The sequence below is a fragment of the Rana temporaria genome, chromosome 1, assembly GCF_905171775.1.
Source record: "Rana temporaria chromosome 1, aRanTem1.1, whole genome shotgun sequence".
NCBI lineage: Eukaryota > Metazoa > Chordata > Amphibia > Anura > Ranidae > Rana > Rana temporaria.
In genome coordinates this window covers 362904958-362929231 of record NC_053489.1, presented here as the reverse complement: position 1 = coordinate 362929231, position 24274 = coordinate 362904958, and the positions used below count along the sequence as shown (strand labels likewise).

General features: G+C 45.4%; 1 protein-coding gene across 1 annotated transcript in view; it reads left to right on the top strand.

Moving 5' to 3' along the window:
• POLRMT (RNA polymerase mitochondrial) overlaps window positions 1-24274 on the top strand; it is a 271113-nt gene that overhangs the window by 88467 nt on the left and 158372 nt on the right. The window contains exon 7 of the mRNA XM_040322078.1: window positions 10106-10273. Coding sequence (XP_040178012.1) covers window positions 10106-10273 — 168 coding nt within the window. The remainder of the gene's footprint in view (window positions 1-10105; window positions 10274-24274) is intronic.

The following is a 24274-nucleotide window of genomic DNA, read 5'->3' as shown; positions in this document are numbered from 1 at the left end:
TATATATATATATATATATATATATATATATATATATATATATATATATATATATATATATATATATATATATACACATACATACACGAATATATATTCATGTATTTGTGTATATATACATACAGTGCCTTGTGTAAGTATTCGGCCCCCTTGAACTTTGTGACCTTTTGCCACATTTCAGGCTTTAAAGATATAAAACTGTAATTTTTTTTTGAAGAATCAACAAGTGGGACACAATCATGAAGTGGAACAAAATTTATTGGATATTTCAAACTTTTTTAACAAATAAAAAACTGAAAAATTGGGCGTGCAAAATTATTCAGCCCCCTTAAGTTAATACTTTGTAGCGCCACCTTTTGCTGCGATTATAGCTGTAAGTCGCTTGGGGTATGTCTCTATCAGTTTTGCACATCGAGAGACTGACATTTTTTGCCCATTCCTCCTTGCAAAACAGCTCGAGCTCAGTGAGGTTGGATGGAGAGCGTTTGTGAACAGCAGTTTTCAGTTCTTTACACAGATTCTCGATTGGATTCAGGTCTGGACTTTGACTTGGCCATTCTAACACCTGGATATGTTTATTTGTGAACCATTCCATTGTAGATTTTGCTTTATGTTTTGGATCATTGTCTTGTTGGAAGACAAATCTCCGTCCCAGTCTCAGGTCTTTTGCAGACTCCATCAGGTTTTCTTCCAGAATGGTCCTATATTTGGCTCCATCCATCTTCCCATCAATTTTAACCATCTTCCCTGTCCCTGCTGAAGAAAAGCAGGCCCAAACCATGATGCTGCCACCACCATGTTTGACAGTGGGGATGGTGTGTTCAGGGTAATAAGCTGTGTTGCTTTTACGCCAAACATAATGTTTTGCATTGTTGCCAAAAAGTTCGATTTTGGATTCATCTGACCAGAGCACCTTCCTCTACATGTTTGGTGTGTGTCCCAGGTGGCTTGTGGCAAACTTTAAACGACACTTTTTATGGATATCTTTAAGAAATGGCTTTCTTCTTGCCACTCTTCCATAAAGGCCAGATTTGTGCAGTATACGACTGATTGTTGTCCTATGGACAGAGTCTCCCACCTCAGCTGTAGATCTCTGCAGTTCATCCAGAGTGATCATGGGCCTCTTGGCTGCATCTCTGATCAGTCTTCTCCTTGTATGAGCTGAAAGTTTAGAGGGACGGCCAGGTCTTCGTAGATTTGCAGTGGTCTGATACTCCTTCCATTTCAATATTATCGCTTGCACAGTGCTACTTGGGATGTTTAAAGCTTGGGAAATCTTTTTGTATCCAAATCCGGCTTTAACTTCTCCACAACAGTATCTCGGACCTGCCTGGTGTGTTCCTTGTTCTTCCTGATGCTCTCTGCGCTTTAAACGGACCTCTGAGACTATCACAGTGCAGATGCATTTATACGGAGACTTGATTACACACAGGTGGATTCTATTTATCATCATTAGTCATTTAGGTCAACATTGGATCATTCAGAGATCCTCACTGAACTTCTGGAGAGTTTGCTGCACTGAAAGTAAAGGGGCTGAATAATTTTGCAAGCCTAATTTTTCAGTTTTTTATTTGTTAAAAAAGTTTGAAATATCCAATACATTTCGTTCCACTTCATGATTGTGTCCCACTTGTTGATTCTTCAAAAAAAATTTAGTTTTATATCTTTGTTTGAAGCCTGAAATGTGGCAAAAGGTCACAAAGTTCAAGGGGGCCGAATACTTTCGCAAGGCACTGTGTGTGTGTGTGTGTGTGTGTGTGTGTGTGTATATATATATATATATATATGTATGTGTGTGTGTGTGTGTTTATACATATAAATACTATATATTTATATGTATAAACACACACATATATACAGTATATATACACAAATACATGAATATATATTCGAGTGTGTGTGTATAATAAATAAATATATATATATATATATATATATATATATATATATATATATATATATATATATATATATATATATATATATATATATATATATATAAATACTGTGTGTGTATAATATATAAATACTGTGTGTGTGTGTATAATATATAAATACTGTGTGTGTGTGTGTGTGTGTGTATAATATATAAATACTGTGTGTGTGAAAAAAAAAATATATATACACACACACACACACACACACACACACACACACACACACACACACACACCGTATTTTCACCGCCGCTTCCTGGTATGTCTTCTGCGGGACTGGGCATTCCTAATTGATTGACAGGCTTCCGACCGTCGCATACAGCGCGTCACGAGTTGCCAAAAGAAGCCGAACGTTGGTGCGGCTCTATACGGCGCCTGCGCACCGACGTTCGGCTTCTTTCGGCAACTCGTGACGAGCAGTATGCGACGGTCGGAAGCCTGTCAATCAATTAGGAATGCCCAGTCCCGCAGAAGACTTACCCGGAAGCGGCAAGAAAAAACAAAACAAAAAAACAGCCGATTTGTCATTAGGACAACTCGGCTGAATGTAATGTTAAAAATTTATTTTTTGGGTGAACCTCCACTTAAACTTGCGCCTGTAAGGCATGTCGTAGCTGTAAATATTGAAAGAAGGTATATGGGGGCAGAGAGTATTCTCTTTGTAATTCTTTAAAGGTTTTTTAAAAAAAAATTGATTATAATTGTGAGATATATTAAATCCCTAATTCTCTCCACACCCCAAATCCTTCCTATTTATTTATTTATTTATTTATTTATTTATTTATTTATTTATTTATTTCCTTATACTTTATATTTTCCCTTAAGGAGGTATAGACTGAGATATGTACATTAGTGTATTATATATCTAATTTCTTTATCGTATACCACGGGACACAGAGTTTAGTCTTTACATAATGGGTTAAGGGTCACCAGCGGTGATTGGACACTGGCACAACCAATAGATGACTGTTCCCATCTGGGGAGTTCCTCAGTTTTTTTCGCCAGTGTCTAAGAGGTATTGGATGAGCGAGGATGTGCTAAGGATAGCTCTGCTAAAGAAACCCTTTGAGGGAGAAGGAGCTATGCTTAAATGGATCCATCCAAGATGCTAATAAAGAGCTGAATCTGAAGGATCCAGGCCTCATAGCTGAGCCGTCGCCTGTAATGTTTCTCCTCGGAGGACTGGGCTTTGGGGTCCAGCACTTTCACTACAGCAGCGAAAAGTCCTGGTCAGAGTCTTTTACAAGGCCCAGGGGAGAGGTATCCGTATAGAAGCCCATATCCCTGAAGGTTGGCACAAAATACCCGAGGAGATGGGTGAAGATTGGTGCTGTCTGAATTTTTTTCAGCAGAAAAAACATGCGGCAGGATAAGGTAAGAAAAAGGGAGTCCTAAGAAGAAGCTTGGGATCCTTTTCAAAATTTAAATCGGTGTCTTCTCCTTTTTGACCACTAGAGGGAGTAAAATGCTGAGTTCACTCACTTTACTCTGCCAGGATGTCAGATCCACTGGACAAGCACATTCCTTCCTCTGCTAAGCTCTGCATCAGCACGGCCACAAGCTCCTCTCCCCCCATAGATTGCAGAGCATCCCAGGAGGGACGGGTAAGGCATCAGGAGAGAGCAGGGAGGTCACCCTTGGATCCTCATAACCGCCATAATACCCCAGGCGTGCGCACGGGGGCGCGGTTTATAGACGGGGGGGGGGGGGGCGAGGAGCTTGGAACATGCGCGGGCACGTGAAAATTAAACATGGCGCTCAAACAGGAGCCTTTTAAAAGCACATGGAGGCAGCAGCTCTTCCCTTGGGGACTCTAGCTGCTGCTGCTGCTGCTTAAGGGGCACATAAGCTCTAGGTGGTTGGTAGGGCACTACCAAGAGACCCACTCCTTAGCATGAAACTGTGTGTTTACGTTGCATACTTTATGTAGATTGCTAAACTGAACACAGTAGTATATGCTTATTGGTACCTAGGCTTGTTGCTTGTTAATATGTCTTCCCTTAGAAGGAATTCAGGGACAAAAAAGAAAGCACCGCCATCTGAGACAGGAGGCTCTAGCCGTGCCTGCTCGGTACCATCCTCCTCTGTAGATCTTGATTTACCAATACAGGAGGAGCCATTGCCACTATCAGGGGTAACAATTTCTCCAGTGGCGCCTGGGCCTGCATATGTCACTGAAGACACATTTTTCGCAGCCATGGAAAAGCTGGAAGGGAAAATCGCTACGATAATCGCAAAGTCCTCGCAAAAGGAGAAAAAGCGAAGCAGGTCTCCTCCAGTGGTGTTGGATCCTTTTTCAGAATAAGCTGAAGAGGAAAAGGATGAGGATGAGGCAACACCTACTAAGGAGTCGGATGGATCAGGGATTTCTGAGGAACCCTTTTCTGCTTCTCGATTGTTAAGAGCTCAGGTGCAATGTTATGCTGAAACGGTGCGTACCACATTCAAGTTACCCTCTGCGGAGTTAAAGCGGGGGTTCACCCTAAAAAAAAAATTTTTTTTATATCATGGCATCCAGCATACTAGCGCGAGTTACAGTATGCCTTTATTTTATTTTTTGGCGCCGTACTCAGTTTAACCACTTAAGGACCACCCACTGTATATATACGTCCTCTTTTTAAACATGGATATCTCAGTAACGGCAGCAGCTGCTGCCACAACTGAGATATCCATGTTTTCAGTGGGCAGTCCGGTAAACGATAACGGCGGTCTCCGCGGCGGATTCGCCGCGAGATCGCCGTTATCGGTGGCGGGAGAGGGGCCCCCCCCCCTCCCGCCGCTTTTCCGCGCCCTCCGCCGCTTACCGGAGCCGTCGGTAGCGGCGGAGGAGATCCGATGCTGCCGCCTTGTGTGTGAGGACTTGAGTGAGGGCAAGATGGCCCCCACCCGTCCTCATAGCTCTGCTGGGCGGAAGTGACGTCAAAACGTCAGTCCCGCCCAGCCTCTTAAAGAGACAATTTTTTTTCTGTCATTTTTTTAAATGACAAATTTTCCTTTTTTTTTTATTTTTTTTGCATTTAAGCCTAAATATGAGATCTGAGGTCTTTTTGACCCCAGATCTCATATTTAAGAGGACCTGTCATGCTTTTTTCTATTACAAGGGATGTTTACATTCCTTGTAATAGGAATAAAAGTGATCATTTTTTTTTTTTTTATATTTTAGTGTAAAAAATAATAAAATCAATAAAATTAAATGAGAAAACAAAAAAAAAATTTTTTTAAAGCGCCCCGTCCTGACGAGCTCGCGCGCAGAAGCGAACGCATACGCAAGTAGCGCCCGCATATGAAAACGGTGTTCAAATCATACAAGTGAGGTATCGCCGCGATCGTTAGAGCGAGAGCAATAATTATAGCCCTAGAGCTACTCTGTAGCTCAAAAAATGCAACTTATAGAATTTTTTAAACGTCGCCTATCTAGATTTTTAAGGGTAAAAGTTTGACGCCATGCCACGAGCGGGCGCAATTTTAAAGCGTGACATGTTGGGTATCATTTTACTCGGCGTAACATTATCTTTCACAATATATAAAAAAATTGGGCCAAATTTATTGTTGTCTTATTTTTTAATTCAAAAAAGTGAATTTTTTCCAAAAAAAGTGCGCTTGTAAGACTGCTGCGCAAATACGGTGTGACAAAAAGTATTGCAATGACCGCCATTTTATTCTCTAGGGTGTTAGAAAAAAAAAAATATATAATGTTTGGGGGTTTTAAGTAATTTTCTAGCAGAAAAAAATGTTTTAGTCTTGCAAACACCAAATCTGAAAAACACCTGTGGTCTTTAAGTGGTTAATCCCATAGTTAAGTTTCAGACTCCCCGCAGGGAATGGGCGTTGCTATGCAGAGGGAACATGATTGACGGCCGGCTATGGCGCGTCACGCTTGCCGAAAATAGCCGAAATAGGACTTGGCTCTTTACGGCGTCTGCGCAGTCAGCTCCTAGTCTGTGCGCAGGCACCGTATAGCGCCGAGTCCTACTCCGGCTATTTTCGGGAAGCGTGACGCACCATAGCCGGCCGTCAATCATGTTCCCTTTGCATAGGAACGCCCATTCCCCGCGGGGAGTCTGAAACTTAACTACGGGATTAAACTGTGAGTACGGCGCAAAAAAATAAAAATAAAGGCATACTGTAGCTCACGCTAGTATGCTGAATTTCATGGTAGAAACTTTTTTTTAGGGTGAACCACCGCTTTAACTGAATCACCTGTCTCCTCCCTAGGCTCATTAAAGCGGGAGTTCACCCAATGATGTGTTTTTTTTCTCTTTTCCTCTTAGATGGATGCTCGTTTTCTCTAGGGGAATCGGCTAGTTGTTTTAAAATATGAGCCGTACTTACCGTTTACGAGATACATCTTCTCCGTCGCTTCCGGGTATGGGTCTTCGGGAGCGGGCGTTCCTTCTTGATTGACAGTCTTCCGAGAGGCTTCCGACGGTCGCATCCATCGCGTCACTAGTAGCCGAAAGAAGCCGAACGTTGGTGCGGCTCTATACTGCGCCTGCGCACCGATGTTCGGCTTCTTTCGGAACATCGTGACGCGATGGATGCGACCGTCGGAAGCCTCTCGGAAGACTGTCAATCAAAATGGGAACGCCCAGTACCGCAGCCGATACCCGGAAGCGGCGGAGAAGATGCATCTCGTAAACGGTAAGTACAGCTCATATTTTAAAACAACTAGCCGATTCCCCTAGACAAAACGAGCATGAAGCTAAGGGTAAAAGGTGTTATGTACGGGTGAACCCCCGCTTTAAGATCCCTGCAAGGTTAATGCTCTTTTTCTGTTCATCCTTTTATTAAAGAAACAAATTTACGCAGACTGGTTACATCCAGACAAGCGTTTTCTACCTCCAAATAAGTTTGATATTCTTTATCCCGTGGAGGAGGAGTTTTCCAAAAAGTGGAGCCTGCCATCGGTTGATGGGCCATTTCTTGTGTAAATAAGAACCTGACTTGTCCAGTGGATAACGCACAGGTGTTTAAAGACCCTTCAGAAAAGAAATTGGAATCTTTTTCGAAATCTTCCTTCCTTCTGGCAGGGTCAGTTGCCCAACCTGCTATTGCAGCAGTAGGCATGTGTCAGGTCCTCAAGGACCAGATAAAGGAGGGGCATTGGTCTGCAGAGGCACCGTGCAAAAAGCTTCTGGCTAGTTTCCCCTTCCATGGCGAATGCCTCTTTGGGGAAGATTTGGAGAAATATATCCAAAAAATATCGAGTGGGAAGACCACTCTATTACCAGAGAAGAAGAAAAACATGAGACCTTGTTTTAAACGTTCTCTCTCCCCGGCTCCTGGTAAATGTACCTCCAGCCGGTGGCGACGGCATATTCAGCCAGCCACAAAGACTAGAGAAAATTAGGCCCAGAAGAACAAGAAGCAGTGGGGTTCAAGAGCTAACAAGCAAAACCCCAAAGCCTCTACATGAAGAGGCGCCCCCCCGGTCGAGTGGGGGGATGGCTTTGTCAGTTTTCAGCGGCATGGCAGACAGAAATCCCGGACAGATGGGTAGTATCCACAGTATCCCTAGGGTACAAGCTGAAATTTCAAGAGATCCCATTTTCTCAGTTCCGAAGCTCAAGGCTTTCCAAGGATCCTTTAAAAAGAGGGCCCTTCTTCAAGGGATTGGATCACTTGCTATCCCAAGGGATGATCACAGAAGTACCCTTAAAGGAGCAAGGTTCAGGGTTTTATTCAAACCTCTTTGTAATTCCAAAGCCAAACGGAGACGTCCGACCCATTCTGGATCTAAGAACTCTAAATCAATTTCTGAACATCCGCCATTTCCGAATGGAAACTATTCCATTGGTGGTCGCCACCCTACAAGGCGGAGAATTCATGGCGTCAATAGACATCAAAGACGCATACTTACATGTACCTATCCATCCCGCTCACCAAAGATTTTTAAGGTTTGCGGTAGAACATCGCCACTTCCAGTTTGTGGCTCTACCCTTTAGTGTGGCTACCGCGCCTCGGGTATTTACAAAGGTACTAGCCCCTCTATTTGCAAATTTCAGAGCACAAGGCATAGCGATAACAGCTTATCTAGACGATCTACTGGTTATAGATCAGTCCGTGGCAAAGTTAGATCACGCTGTGCTCACCACTATAAAATACCTGGAGCATTTAGGATGGATTGTAAATTTACAAAAATCCTCTCTACAAGCCCAAAGAAGGGTAGAATATTTGAGCATGATCATAGACACAGCCCAAAGCCGGGTATTCATACCAGAGCCAAAGATCAAGTCACTAAGGGACCTGATCCACGTGGTCAAGGCAAACAAGAGACCATCTATTCGCCTTTGCATGAGGCTATTGGGGAAGATGGTAGCCTATTTCGAGGCCGTACCTTATGCCCAATTTCACTCAAGACTACTTCAGGGCAGTATTCTTACTGCCTGGAACAGAAAGATCCAATCGCTGGATTTACCCATGCACCTGTCGCCACAGGTGCGCCAAAGCTTCAGTTGGTGGTTAAAGACCAAGAACTTGCAGAAAGGAAGATTCTTTCCCCCAGTCACTTGGAGGGTGGTGTCTACCGATGCCAGCCTCATTAGCAGCTACTATGGCAAGCTATAGATGGGGCGGTGGACATGTTTATGTTTCACCTGTGGTGCTTGTATTGGTCCAGCAGCGCACCAACACCTTTGTGGCCATTGTGCTACATGCTGGGTGTTTGGTGTGCTCCTGCACCTTTAGCATTGGAAGGCTAAAGCAGATGACAACAACAACCTGGGGAATGCCCAGGGAAAAACCAAACCTACTTACAGACTAGCTCGCAGAACAACCAATTACCCCGTATTTCTTGTAAAGAGCCTTATTTAGTTTGTCATGAAGACAAAATTGTACTACGACCCCATCCTGCATTTTTACCTAAGGTGGTGTCGGCTTTTCATTTAAATCAGGACATTGTCCTGCCTTCCTTTTTTCCCGGATTCGTAGACAGCGGAGGAAAGATTACACTTTTACAGCTCTCACGAGATCTAGAGAGTGTATCTGTAGGCAACCGCTCAGATACGCAAAATGGATGTTTTGTTTATTTTGCCAGAGGGTCCCAAGAAGGGACAAGAGGCATCTAGATCCACTATTTCCAGGTGGATTCGACAGACAATTATTCAAGCCTATGGTTTAAAGAATAGGACTCCTTTTTCTGTTAAGGATGCACTCAGCCAGGGCGATAAGTGCTTCGGTGACTCAGATCTGTAAAGCTGCAACTTGGTCCTCAGTCCACACATTTTCCAAATTTTACAAGGTGAACGTGAAAGGACAGGAGGATGCCGCCTTCAGGCGAAGTGTGCTGCAAGCAGCGGTATAAAGCTTCTGGTCCAGGGCGGCCTGCTTGATCTGTGTCTCTCCCCCCCCCCCCCTTCATATGGGGCATTGCTCTGGGACGTCCCATTATGTAAAGACTAGACTCTGTGTCCCGTGGTGTACAATAAAGAAAACCTTTTTAAAACTGCTTACCTGTAAAATCCTTTTCGGTGGTGTACTCCAAGAAAAGGATGTTTTAAAAATCCTGTTTTTCTTCAACACTTTATTCATCAGTACTAAAGTGGGTTTTTGAGTTACGTTACCAAAAGACCAAAATTTCAATTGATCTATTAAATGATTATGGGAAAGTCGAGTCAACAATAGCGATTTGATATGGATCCATCCAATTTATGGACCCCCCTATTATTGTCTTAATTAACTGACATACATCTTTATTCTTTTCTGTACTCCTTTGTTTTTTATTCTGTCTCCAGTTTCTGAGGCCCGCTCGGATCCGCCTGTCACTTTTTCAAGAAGATTTGAGTGGGCCACCCATTGACTTTTATGGGCAGGTGGATGTCAGCGGAGATGTGTCTGCTGACACCCTCCTGCCATCCGATTCTACAAGATCCCCTCAAAACGGACAGATCAGATGGGATCAGATGAAAATGGACAAGCTGTCCATTTTCATCTGATCCCCATAGAGAACAGCGGGGCTCTGACAGGGTCCGTCCCTGCACAGTGAACAGAGATGGACCTGTCATCCGCCTGCTCAGCGGAGATCAACGGAGCAATCTCCTGCTGAGCTAGCGGAGTCCGTCCAACATTGCAAGTTTGTTAGCTGTTGTCATTGTCCTACAGAATCTTGCTACATTTGCTGTTTAGTATTCCCTGTTTAGCATCTCAAAGTAATGTGTGCTGTTTTGCAGAGAGCCGTGTTGGCTAGTCTCCGCTCAGTCTGGGGTAAAACGCTGCTCCATTCACTGCAAGACTCAAAAAGCCAACTAGCGGAGATCAGCAAGAGGACTCGCAGAATCAATATATATCCCTACCTGTGTCTGTTGGAGGATGAGCAATATGTGGAGATTATGCTACAAGTCAGTAGACTGTCTGTAAATTTGGAGTTATTTGTAATGCAGTCTTTAAATGTTCTGTGATTTGCTAGTATATTGGTGGTAGTATCTGCTTTTAAAGGGTTTGTAAAGGAAAAACATTTTTTATCTTAATGGCTTCCTTTACCTTAATGCAGTGCTGTTTTCATGTCCTCATTGTTCGTTTTTGCTCTCAAGTTGCTGTAATTCTTCTCTGATCTCCACACTTCCTGGTTGTCTGTTTCCTGATAACCACAGTCTTGGGAGCTTTCTCTCTGTGGTCACTAATCAAGGAGGTGTGATTACTGTGTGTCTAAGGCCCCATTCACACAGGCAGACTCCGTTCCTACGGAGTCCGCCTGCTCCTGCCAGCTCAGCGGGAGATCAGTCCGCAGATCTCCGCTGAGCCGACGGATGACAAGCTCCTCTCTGCTCACTGAGCGGGGAGGGGCTTGTCGGGCACCGCTGTCTCCTATGGAGCGATCTGATGAAAACGGACAGCATGTCCGTTTTTCATCAGATCTTACCCGATCCGATCCGCATGGATGGATGGGGACGTCCCGCCCATACGTCTGTTTTTAGCGAATCGGATAGGGTCGGATGTCTCCGCTGACATCCGACGCTCCATTGGGATGCATGGAGCGGCCGTTCAGGTCCGCCGTCAAAACTGACAGGGGGACCTGAACGGTCCGTCGTGTGAATGAGGCCTAAAACCCCTCAGCACCAATCTGTTTCGTTTTCCAAACCATCACTGCCCTGTATTGGCTCTGTGTCTCTGTACAGCACAGGCAGGAAACAACATGCAAAAACGAAACTAGAAACTGCAGGTACATTATATGATTGATTGATTTTTATCTATTTTTAATCATTTTTAAAAGGAATCAGTTAACTATTCTGTCTCTATACCCTGTAAACAGTCATTTCAGCAAAAACATTTTTTTTTACAACTCCTTTAAGTCAAAACGTGTGAAAAAATGATTTAAATATTTTTTACCTTATTAAAACCAGGCAATAAATATTCACGTTTCCCGCTCCATTTCCAAGTTTTTGTTCCACGAAGTACACTGGGAAACCAACACTTCTGGGATAATGGATTGCATTGATTCCCCTGCAGTTTTACAATAATTTCCCTCTAAACCACATATCTAAGATATATTAGTGACATGAGGCCAGAGGGAGAAACCAGTGAAAGCTGTGGGGGACCTGGGGATAAATAATCATTGTCTCTGGACACAAAATGAGCATGCAGCAGCTGAAACCAGGGAGAAGTCTGAATTGACCTTAATAGATATGCACCATAATAGAAATCACTCAGCTAAGTGTTTTTTTTTTTTTAATCTCAGACTTAGACAATGAGCTGAGCAGACTGCTTCCGGTATTTCTTAAATTTAAATGGATTTGTCTTGCATCAATGTGCCCTTTAATCTTAGAATTATTTCTCTATTCTCTACAAGCAGCTGCTGCTATTTTCATTTTGATCTAAAGCTTATTTTACATTGCACTGACCTCTTCCGAGGTCTCCTGTCTCGGGAAAATTAACAGTTAATAAAGAAAAACAACATAAAGCAAAACTATATAGGAAGTCCAATTTATAATTTTTTTTTCCTACAGTTGTGCTAACTTGTGACTTGTTTTTATGCACCTTTGTAATGTGTGGTCGCTTTACACAAGTCTGAAGTCTATCCCTGTGAAGATATATCCAAGGTGTGTTTTCTGTGCACAGACTTATAGTTTAATGTCTCTCTGGTGTATTCAGTACATTTATGTAATGTGTATGCAACATATGGAATAAGCTCTGGGTATCCACTGTCATCTGCCAGTTTAACTGTTCTAGAAGGTCTGCACTGGCAAATATTCATTTTAATTTGGCTAGAGGTGGGTGGTTATCGCAGGCATAGAATTGTGTAAAGTTAATTTATGAAAATTAGACTTGATGGACTTGTTTCAACCTCACCTACTATGTAACCTAAGATTTTCTTCAAAAATCTCCTTGTGCTGTATATGATGCTTCTATCTATGGGGCCAAAAATATGGCAACACTGCTGCAAGGTTAGGAAGTTTATTGAATTCTGAAATCAGGGCTACATAGCTAACATTTCACACAAGTGACCCTTGCCAATATTTACTTAGGACAGCAAAGTTGAGTGCTCTCATACTTTTTTTTTAAATAACAAACATGTTATACTTGCCTTCACTGTGCAGCTCGTTTTGCACAGAGTGGCCCCGATCCACGTCTTCTGGCGTCCCTCGGCGGCTGTCTCTGGTCCTCCCCGCAAGAACTCCACACATTCATGCGAGCTCCCTCACATTGTGCGGAGTCCTTGTGGTCGCGCTCCCGTGATACAGAGAGTGGCCATAGCCTGCTCACTGTATCATTCGGCTCCGCCCCTCAGCGTGCAGTGTCATTGGATGTGATTGACAGCAGCGCCAGCCAATGACTGCGCTGCTTTTAATCCATCTGCTCTAGCCAATCAATGGCCAGGCTGAGCGGCGAAGAGGATGTCGGGGCCGAGCGCGGGACTTTCGAGGGGTCACGTAAGTATAGCGGGGGGGCGGTATAGTCGGAAGTTTTTTCACCTTGGTTTTCCTTTACAACCCCTTTAAGGGCCGGGGTTTAATTTCCACCAAGAACACTCTCTGGATAATAAATGAGAACACTATATAGGAAAACTGCTCTAATAACTTGTCAAATTCTGAATATAAATAAAAACCTTTTATAAACATTAACTGTCCAAAGGTGATGAAATGTGGACGTTTGCTTCTTGAAAAAGCAATCACCACTGTGCCATCATCTCGTGGAAAAAACACTCAACAAATATGGCATTCCAGATCATCACACTGTGGTCAGTTCTCTAGCTAGGCTGGGAACTCTGAGTACTCTCCTCCAATTGTCAGACTTGTCCTGACGTGCCCCCGTTTTATTTTAAACTGAATAGGTTGTTTTACAAGATGATTGTTTACAATCACAAGCCGATCATATATGTTGCCTGTGATGTCTCTAACTGTTGAAACTAGTATATCAGCTCTGCCTCAAAACTTGGGAGGAAACCCCTTCCTTTAGGGATCCTGTGGACCATATGGCTGCATCGGTCGCCCGCGTTGTTTACTATCGCTGGTTTAGCATTACAATGTTGGCCACAGACCTGGTGTGTTCAGATGCTTAAAGAGTGCACCAAGCTCTTTCGAAAAAGCTCTGGATACTAGACAGGTGCCCACTGCCTGTTCGGGCCTGAAGAACCACATGGTCCAGGGCCTTAAGTGCAGGTAGGATGCATCCCTGGGCCCGCTGCTCTTCAAGCTCTCGGCAAAGGTGCTTTGGCAAATCATTTTGACGTAGGTGTTGGTCTGCCGACCAGACATCTTACACAGCCTCGACGACTTCCACTTCTCGGGCGACGTTTCTTCAGTGCTACCCTGGATGACCTCATCACACACATTAAGAGGGACAAGAGTACTTTTCTGCAACAGTCCAGGAAGGTGAAAGAACTGCCATTTTTTATTTACCTGGCTTCTTGTTCTAGGTTTTCAGACCTTAGAGGCACCTTCTGGTGGTACCCAGTGCTCCTGGTCTCTCTTGGTCGAATACCACAGACCAGCCCCCCTCAGCATTGCAGACCTTCCCCCACTCATTTCCAGGATTGTCTTTGCTGGTTTGCGGGTCCAAGAACCCACTAAATTTCCCCCAACTGGGCCCACAAACTGAGTCTGTCTTCTAAAGGATTTTCGTTCTTGTTCTCCAGAGGTCTTTGTTTCTGTCCATTCTTCTTCCTCCCTGCCCCCACCTCACCTGCAGGATGAGTTCATCACGCACATTAAGGGGGGCAAGAGTACTTTCCTCTCACATTCCAGGAATGTGAAAGAACCGTACCCGTTTTTTTGTTTCCCTGGCTTCTTGTTCTAGGACTGCAGCCCTGGAAGGTACCTTCTGGTGGTGCCCAATGCTTTTGGCCTCTCCATGGTCGAATGCCACAGACCAGCCCCCCTTGGTGTTGCAGACCTGCCCCCACTTATTTCTGGGATGGTCTTTGCTGGTTTGCAGGTCCGTGAACTCACTTAATTTCCCCTAACTGGACCCACAAACTGATTGTGTCTGGCTTCTAAAGGAATTTCACTCTTGTCCTCTGGAGGTCTTAGTTTCTGTCCATTCTTCTTCCTTCCTGCCCTCATCTCACTTACAGGCTCTGTATGGGGTAGTACAGTGTTTGCTACTCCTGGGAGTACTTGCCCCGGTCCTAGAGCTTGAGCATTTTTTTTTTTGTTTTTGTTTTTTTACTTACTCTAACCTGTTTTATAGGTCTAAGACAGACTGGGGTTGTCCAATCCTGGACAACCCCGGGCCCTAAATTGCTTGCGTGGAGGCAGAAGTTCAGGATGGAATCATTCCATTCTATAGTGTCTCCCCTTCATCTGGGTGCTTTTCTACACTCTGTAGACATTGAGGATGTGTATCGGCATAGCTCCATCTGTACTAGGTATCAAAGCTTTATTTGTTTGGGATTGGGGATACACATCAGCCTTTGCTCCTCTGGGTTTTGCAAGGTGCTAGCCCCTGTACTGGTGTCGCTGTGACTGTGGGATATCACCGAAATGACTACCTGGACATAGGGAGGAATAGATACTTTCTCAACAATCGCCCATCAAAAACACCCACCGGACCACCACAGCCAACCATGTCTGGAAGAGATACGTCAACAGTCAATGCTTGTTTCGGCGTAATGTCTTTATTAGGCTTCTGAAAAAGGCATTAGCCTGAAAACACATGGCTGGATATGGTGGTAAAGTTGGCGTTTTTTAAAAAGTGGTTGGTGAGAACTTATTTATTGGCCATACTGATGGTTACATGGCTAAGAGGCTACCCAGTAGCTGCTTCTTGATGTTTGTTAGAGTGTACACTGGTGTGTGTGTGGTATATTTTCAGATCCTTCTGCCTTTCACAGTAATGATACTACTCTATGGAAGTGTTAATTCCTCTTTTGGGGGGGGGGGGGGGTATTCATTCATTATTGTGAGCTAAGACAGGTTTATTGGTCATGGCAGCTAAGGAGTGAGTCCCAGCAACATATAAGATCAGCCTGATCAGACAGCATAGTGTATAGGAGTCTGCATGAGCTCATTGGAAACTGCAAGTTATTGATGTGCTTTCTAAGTCAGTTTCTTTCTGATGTTTTGCTCTAGTTTTCACAATACTACTCTATACAGGTTTTCTTTTTTCTGTTCTTATTGCACTATTCCAAGTTTTGAGGCAGAGCTGATATACTCGTTGCATAATTTAAGGAGAAATGACCGACAACCTATTTGAAAATATCAAAAACATAACATCTATCTGTGCTAAAATCTACATCGTCATGGAGGAGTGGAAGAGGACTCCAGTTGCAACCGGTGACGCTCTGGTGAACTCATGCCCAAAAGGATTAAGGTAGTGCTGGGAAATAATAGTGTCTGCACAAAATATTTACACTTTGGGCCCAATTTGGACATTTTCACTTAGGGGTGCACACACTTTTGTTGTCAGCGGTTTAGACATTAATGGCTGTGTGTTGAGTTATATTGAGGGGACAGCAAATGTACAGTGTTATACAAGCTGTGCACTTACTACTTTTACAAAGTGTCATTTCTTCATTGTTGTCACATGAAAGATATAATAAAATATTTACAAAATGTGAGGGGTGTACTCACTTTTGTGAGATACTGTGTATATGATTGGCTTGATTGGATAATGCATGGGAGTTTAACGAGTTTGACTAATATACGCTTCTGTTGACATTCCTATGATCTGGAAGGCCTTATTAGGTGAGTGTTTTTCCATGAGGTGATGGCACAGTGGTGGTTGTTATTTCAAGAAGCAAATGTCTGCATTTTATCACATTTGGGCACTTGCAAAGAGAGGCCTCAATTGTAAGTACAAAAGCACAAAAAGGAGAAAGGGAGGGTACCATCAACAACTTAAAAAAATACATACTTTATTGGTACAAAATCTACAAGTTTATATCCAAATACAATAAAATTACATCCTTTGCATTGTTTACAAAGGATGATTGGAAAATATAAAAACAGAGATGACATAGATAATGTAACACTGTTCAAAGTAATGGAGCAGTATTTTCAGAACCTTATCTGTAACTGAACATATCACATGTAATAGATGGTATATGATGGGTAACTATAGTAACATCACCAGAGGGTAGCCACATAGTTGCTTACCAAAAATGACCAGCATCTGTCAGAGGCCAAGGTAGAAGCACCAACACACCTTCCCCTACAGGGGGGCAAAAGGCAGGTGCACAAAAGACAAAAAAAGTGTAAGGCCCCATGCACACGAGAAGCAAATGCAAACTCATCTAAACACAAGTTTTCAAACGCAAAAAAACGAATTTCGCTGCGTTTTACCGCGTTTGCGTTTATAAGCGTTTGATTAAGAAACATCATAAGACCCTCCCTAAGCTCAAAAAACAGTATTTAACCATTTCAGCCATTTTGTGAGACCAGAGCAGCTGAGAGAGCAGCAGTGTACGTGTATTTAGCGTGTCACTTGCCACGTCACCTGCCTCAAGTTGTGAATTGTCCACTTGCCACATCACCTGGCCACGCCACCTGCCACAAGTTGTGGATTGTCCACTTGCCATGTCACCTGGCCACGTCACCTGCCACGTCACCTGGCACATCACCTGGCCACGTCACCTGCCACAAGTTGTGGATTGTCCACTGGCCACGTCACCTGCCACGTCAACTGCCACAAGTTGTGGATTGTCCACTTGCCACGTCACCTGACCACGACACCTGCCACAAGTTGTGGATTGTCCACTTGCCACGTCACCTGCCACAAGTGGATTATGCACTTGCCAAATCACCTGGCCACGTCACCTGCCACAAGTTGTGGATTGTCCACTGGCCATGTCACCTGGCCACGTCACCTGCCATGCCACCTGGCCACGTTACCTGCCACAAGTTGTGGATTGTCCACTTGCCATGTCACCTGGCCACATCACCTGCCACAAGTTGTGGATTGTCCACAATGCAATGCAAGCAATTACATTTTTTTATGTTTTTTTTATGATTTTTCATCATTTGCCATCATTTTTGAGATTTCTAATGTAAAAAAATAGGTCACCCTTAAAAACGCCTATAAACGAAATCGCGGCAAAATGCCGGTACCGCGTTTTGCCGCGTTTAGCGGTGTTTTGCCGCGATTTGCGTCTGAAACGCGAAAACTTTTGCGTCTGAACCCAAAATTTTGCTTCTGAAAAAACGACCCTAAACCCAACTGCTTTAAAACGCAAAAAAACTTGAATGTGTGCATGGACACACAGGATAACAACATTAAATGTGTTCAGGGGCAGTTGAAAAAAATGCCCAAATGCCTCTGAACTCGAGTTTACCAGCGTCTCGTGTGCATGGGGCCTAAACAATGACAAACTGACCAAACAGGAAGATGACAACTATAACAAATAAGAGGAAAGGGAGGAAAAAAGGGGGGGGGGTGAGGGCAGAAGGGAAGATATGAAAAGGATAGGACAAAGGAAATAGACAGAAAAGAATAGGGTAGAATGCCAATGTGATGAAGAGGGGGGAGAAAAGTGAAGGAGGGATGAAATATAATGGGGGAAGAAAGTGAAAGTAAGAGGAAGGAAAGTGCGGAAGAAGAAAGGGGAGGAAGGAAATTGAGAAAAAGAGAAGGTAGGGGGGATAAGGGGAAAAGGGGGGGTAAACAGAAGGGAAGAGGGATTGGTAGAAAGAAGGCAAAGACGGCCAAGAAGATAAAGAGGGAATGAAAAAGGGGGAAGGGGAAAGAAGAAAAGTGTGGGGAAAAGGAGGGTAAAGATAAAAAGGGGTAAGAGGGACATGGGGGAGGGGAGAGTAAAGATGAGAAGAAATGGGGGGGGGGGGGACCAGGCGTGAGGCAGAATATATAGATTATTTATTAGCCTCTTAGTAAAAAACATATAAAATTAATAGTACCATCATCCTGAAGATCAATTTGAATAGAGATAGGGCTTAAGGGACCCTGAAAGACCCACAGCAAAAGCTGAGAAAGGGGCAGAAGCAGGGAAAAAGGAAGGGATAGGGAGGGAAGGAGAGTGGGGATGGGGAAAAAGGGGGGTGGGAGCTAATATACCTGTATAGGGAACAGTACAGGAGTAGGGGGACCCCAGGACCAGGGATCCAATCAACACTGGTATACAGTATGTGGTTGGTGGGTAATACAAATTGTAATGAAGTCAGTGTGTGAAGACCAAGAAAGCCTCATAATCAAAAATGGCCTAAGCTAAATAGAGAACAAGGGATAAGAAGGGGGCGATTATTTAGGAAGGCTGAATAGAAGCCATCCACAAGTCTGAAGCAAAGCAGCACACATGGAGACATACTTACTGCTTGGTATAGCAACAGGTGTCCTGGGGCCCGACGTCCATCACACCCTAAGCAGGGCTAAGCCTGCTTATAAGTCCCCAACGGAGTGACGTCATCACAGGGCAACAAGCGCCACCGCGCGGCGTCACTACGTCATACCGCCCACATAATGCAATTGCGGCAAAACACTGCACACGCGCATGCACACCGTGCACTACGGCTGAGGCAAGAAGACCATGCCAGTGCAAGGGCAAGTTCTGCCAAGCCCCAAGGTGGAGCTAATGCCAGACCAGGGCGGGCACAAGGCCTCCGATTGGAGAAGGTATCCAAGGCAGCAGGCGAATGAGCTGAGAATAGGGAAAATGGCACAGTGCAAATAAACAATAACAATGGCAAAGATATAACAGGGAAGTGAAAGTTTTTTTATAAAAATCACAGTACAACTGAATTACATATCGATGATGGTACACATTTTGTACAAAACATATACATGCAATAAAGGGCACTTAGCATATAGAGGTGCCCGTAGAGAGGCAGAATATGGTTAAGAGAAATAGAGGCTGACCTTTAAAGTGGAGCTCCACCCAAAAGTGAAAGCTCTGCTTGTTTGCACCCCCCCTTCACTGCCATATTTGGCACTTTATGGGGGGAGCAGATACCTGTCAAAACCAGGTTCCCACTTCCGGGTAGCATCTCTGCACAACAATCGCGGCATTCTAGGGAATTTTCAGCTTCCCCCTGCTGCCTTCTGGGCGACACACAGGTCTCCGACAACGGGACATTTCAAAAAGTGCAGCGTGACTCTAGCATGTGCAGTAGGTAACAGGCTGTGAAGCTGCAAGGCTTCACTTCCTGTTTCCCTTAGTAAGGATGCCGACACATGCACCTGAAGCCGATGGACGAATCGGCTAGGGGTGCCGACATCGCGTGCTCCCTGGACAGGTAAGGGTACTTATTATAAAAGTTAGCAGCTACGGTATTTGTAGCTTTTGACTTTTAATTTTCCCTTTACGTCTTTCAGGACAGCCACAATAGAGAGATATGCTCCTCCTCTTCCCTTGGGAAACACTGCACAGCCTTTAAGATTTCTCCTCCACCTGCCAGACCTCAGTTCTTAGTGTTTCCTCCGGTGGGGAGACACTGCAGAGGAACCAGGACTGTGCAGTCAGGGGACTGTGGCTCTACATGTTTTGCTAAGGGAGCAGGGGCCTCCTAAAAAAGTTCAATTTGGCAGGTACTCACCGCCAACGCTACCCCAATCCGTGTCGAGCGTGGCAGCCGACTTGAGGGGGGATCCCTATCGTGTCCACAGGACCGCGGCGGGGGATGCAGCTCCGGGCGCCCTGTTTTTACAGGCCGCATATATTTTTCTCAAATTTTCGCGGGCCGAGTGGCGGGTGATGTCATTTCCGGCAGCGCCTCGGAAAGCCTCCCCTTTGACCCGCGACTTCCGGTTCTGGATCACGGCGCTGATAGGGACCCACGCGTGTTGCTGGAGGAGTCGGGAGCTCGCTGGGGCGAGTTAGACACAGAGCAACCACCTCAGGATGTCGGCGGTTTCTCCGGAACAAGGCCTGACCAAGGACGCTTCCTCCAGCCAGCCTAAGGTAAGGGTTCCCTGGGGAGGGGTCCCTAAACCTTAGGCTTTGTCTTTTCTCCCTTGGTGGTTGGGGGGGGGGGGGAAGGATACGGGGAACCTAGCAGGGTTGTAACACCTATATTTTTTTCCTTTTAATTATCTTTTGTATGTGAATTTTTTTTTCATTATTTTTAATGTGTGGGGGCCCTTTTTTCCTACTGTCTTTCAGAAAAGCCTGGAAAAAACAGGGAAGACACATGGCTCAAAAAAGAAATGTGCCTCCTGTAGGGACACTCTTCCCGAGTCTTGGCCCAAAGTGTTGTGTAGGGACTGCATACTTTCTCTGGTCAAGGAAAGGGATGCAGAGCAGGAAGTTAGCTTAGCAGCCTCTGTTAAAGAGCTTGCCTCTACTTTCTCTTCCTTCAAATATTTGTTTGAAAGGCTGCAGCCCCCCACGGTCCCCACACAGGTTACAACCCACCCAGATGAACAGGGTCTTGCTCCTGTTTCACCTGATCCTACAGCTGTAGCAGTTGATCTTGCAGGCCCTTCCCAGGTGGAACACTCTCTCCTAGAGACTGTTGCCTCCGGTTCTCAGGTAGTCAGATGTAGAAGACCAGGACGGGGAGTCCAGGAAGTCTTCAAGGTATAAATTGTCACTCGACGAGGTTGAGGATTTATTAGGGGTCATTTACATGACCCTAGACATTCAGGCCGACAGTAAACCTCTTGGCCTTCACGACCAGATGTACAAGGGTCTGGGGGAACAGAAGAGAAGGGTCTTCCCTGTTCATGAACTTCTGATCGATACTGTTAAAAAGGAGTGGCAGGACCCTGAAAGGAAACCCTTTTTTTTCCTCAGTCCCTTAAGAGGAGGTTCCCCTTTTCAGAAGACCCCACATCACATTTGGAACAAAATGCCTAAATTGGATGCAGCCTTTTCCCAGGTTTCCAGGAAAACCGACTTGGCGTTCAAAGATATGGGGGAATCTGACCGATGCCATGGACAAGAGAATGGACTCTGGAAAAAAACATGGGAATCCGTAATTGGGAACTTAAAGCCAGAGTTGGCAGTTACGGTATTGGCCCCTAATTTGGAACATTGGCTCTCCAAAATTCAGGAACATATTGAGGCTGGGACGGGTAAGGGCACTATATTATCCTCCTTCCCTACAATATTGAGAGGGATGGCCTATATTGCGGATGCTTCGGCGGAATCAGTCCGCATGTCAGCCAGGTCGGCAGCGCTGGCCAACTCTGCCAGAAGAGCCCTCTGGCTCAAGACTTGGCCAGGGGACATTGCTTCCAAGTCCAAGCTGTGTGGGATTCCTTTTACAGGGGATCTCCTGTTTGGCCCAGGTCTGGAGTCAGTCTTAGACCGTACGGCTGACAAAAATAAATCTTTTCCCCTTAAATGTAAAGCCCCAGTAAGGGGGAGGGGGTTTCGTCCCCAAAGGCATACAGGGGTCCCAAAGCCAGAAGTTCAGAAGAAGGACTGGACACCCAGGGGAAGGGGCAGAGGAGCTATTTTTCGCCCTCCTGACCAGCCCTCTAAAAAACAATGACGCCCAGGTCAGGGTGGGGGGAAGGTTGGGGGCCTTCCTCCCACAGTGGGAGTCTATTTCCCCCAACAGGTATGTCTTGGCGATCGTAAGGAGGAGGTACTCCCTGGAGTTCTCGTCCCCTCCCCCCCCAGAGATACCTGGTCACTCAACTTCCCAGAGACAAAGAAAAGTCTGAAGCACTAATGGATCAAAACGTTGTCCTCAGAGTTCCAGTAGCGGAGGAAGGAAAGGGGTTTTACTCCCATATTTTTGTGGTAAGGAAACCTTCAGGGAAGTACAGGTTAATCCTGAACTTAAACCCCTGAACAGGTCCATTACGTACAAAAAATTCCACATGGAGTCAATTTTCGCAGTAAGGGCCCTCCTCCCACAGAATTGCTTTATGGTCTCCCTGGACCTCAGAGACACGTACCTGCACGTACCCATCGCAGAGGGGTCTCAGGAGTTTCTACGTTTAGCGATAAACCTAGGAACAGCGGTGGTGCACCTTCAGTTCCAGGCTTTGCCATTTGGTCTATCCTCCTCGCCCCGCGTGTTCCCAAAGGTCCTGGCAGAACCTATAGCATTTCTGCGTCTTCAGGGGGTAGGCATCATAGCATACCTGGACGACCTGCTCCTTTTTGCAGCATCTCCAGAACAGCTATCCAGGGACCTGGAATTGACCAAGAAGATCCTTACGGATCTAGGGTGGCTGCTAAACCTGGAAAAGTCCAGCCTGATACAGTCGCAACACATTCCTTATTTAGGGTACCTTTTGGACTCCACCCTCCTAAGGGTCTTTCTCCCCTTGGAGAAGGCTCTGAAACTGGACAGGGCGGTAGCCGCCCTCCAGGGCAGTCATCGGGTATCGATCAGATCCCTGATGTCAACTCTGGGTTTGTTAACCTCCACCCTCCCAGCAGTCCAGTGGGCAGGCCTTCACTTTCGGCCCCTGCAGGCCTTCCTTCTAAAAATCTGGGATGACAGTCTAGAGCGCCTAGACACCCTAGTACAGGTCCCAATCCAGGTAAAGAGATCTCTCTGGTGGTGGAGGAAGATCTCCAATTTGTCGCAGGGTCGACTGTGGCCTTTCCCGATTCCTCAGGTTGTTACCACAGACGCAAGCGGGAAAGGTTGGGGAGCTCACCTTGGGTCTCTTCCGGCGCAAGGCGTCTGGAAGGGTGCAGATTTGAAGAAATCCTCCAACTGGAAGGAACTGAGGGCGGTCGGTCTAGCCCTCATATTCTTCCAGGAAAAGCTTCAGGGGCATCACGTCCAGGTGAGCTCAGACAATGCCTCGGCCATGGCCTATTTAAACAAACAGGGGGGCACCAGGAGCGTAGCTCTGTCGGCCATAACAGATATTTTTTGCTGGGCCGAGGCAAATACCCTGTCCTTGTCAGCGGTCTTTCTAAGGGGAATAGAAAACTGGACGGCAGATTTCCTCAGCCGAAGTCAGCTGAGAGAGAGCGATTGGGCCCTCAGTCAGGAAGTCTTCCATCTCTTGGTCGAGAAGTGGGGATCTCCGGACATAGACCTCTTCGCGAAAACCCCTTGTTTTTTCTCTCGGAGCAGAGGAGAGGGAGCAAGAGTGGTAGATGCTTTGTCCCAGAGCTGGCGGGTCGGGATTTGTTGCGCGTTCCCACCGCCAGTTCTTCTGCCTATGGCCCTAAGGAAGTTTCAACTGGAGAACACTTCTCTGATTCTAGTTGCACCACACTGGCCCAAGAGGGCTTGGTTCTCGGTCCTCAAACAGCTGACCGTAGAACCTCCCTTTTTCCTTACGCCTCGAGAGGATCTCCTCTCGCAGGGACCAGTCCTCTGCCCACAGGTACACAGGTGGAACCTAGCGGTGTGGCTACTGAAGAGACCTTACTGAGATCTAGAGGGTTTTCAGAAAAACTGCCACCCTTCTTAATAGCAGAAAAAAGGAGACCCGTTCTAACGCATGGTGCCTAGAATTTTCTTTTTCAGTACAGAGCCCCACATCCGTTTTGGAATTTCTACAGTGTGGAGCAGATAAGGGTTTCAGTCAGTACCCTCAAGAGTCAGGTCTCAGCTCTTGGTGTATATCTAGAAAGACCTCTGGCCTCCAATCCCTGGGTAGTCAGGTTCTTTAGGGCTTTGTCCAGACAGAGACCTCCTCAGGGGCCCCCCTTTCCCAGGTGGGACCTATCGTTAGTATTACAGGCTTTAACGGGTTTGCCTTTTGAACCCTTAGACAAATGTTTGTTAAGAGATTTGACCTTAAAAACAGTCTTTTTGGTTGCAGTGACCACTGCCAGGAGGGTCAGCGAGTTAGAAGCCTTGTCCGTTGGACCTCCTTTTTGTATTATTTTTCCGGATCGGGTTGTTTTTAAGACCGATGCAGCCTTTTTACCTAAAGTGACTTCCAAATTTCATAGAAGTCAAGAGGTAGTTCTACCTTCTTTTTGCCCCAATCCCTCAGGTGAAAGGGAGTTAAGGTTCAGTACGTTAGATGTCAGGAGATGCATCCTGCAATACCTGGAGCTGACTCAGAGTTTTAGGAAGTCAGAC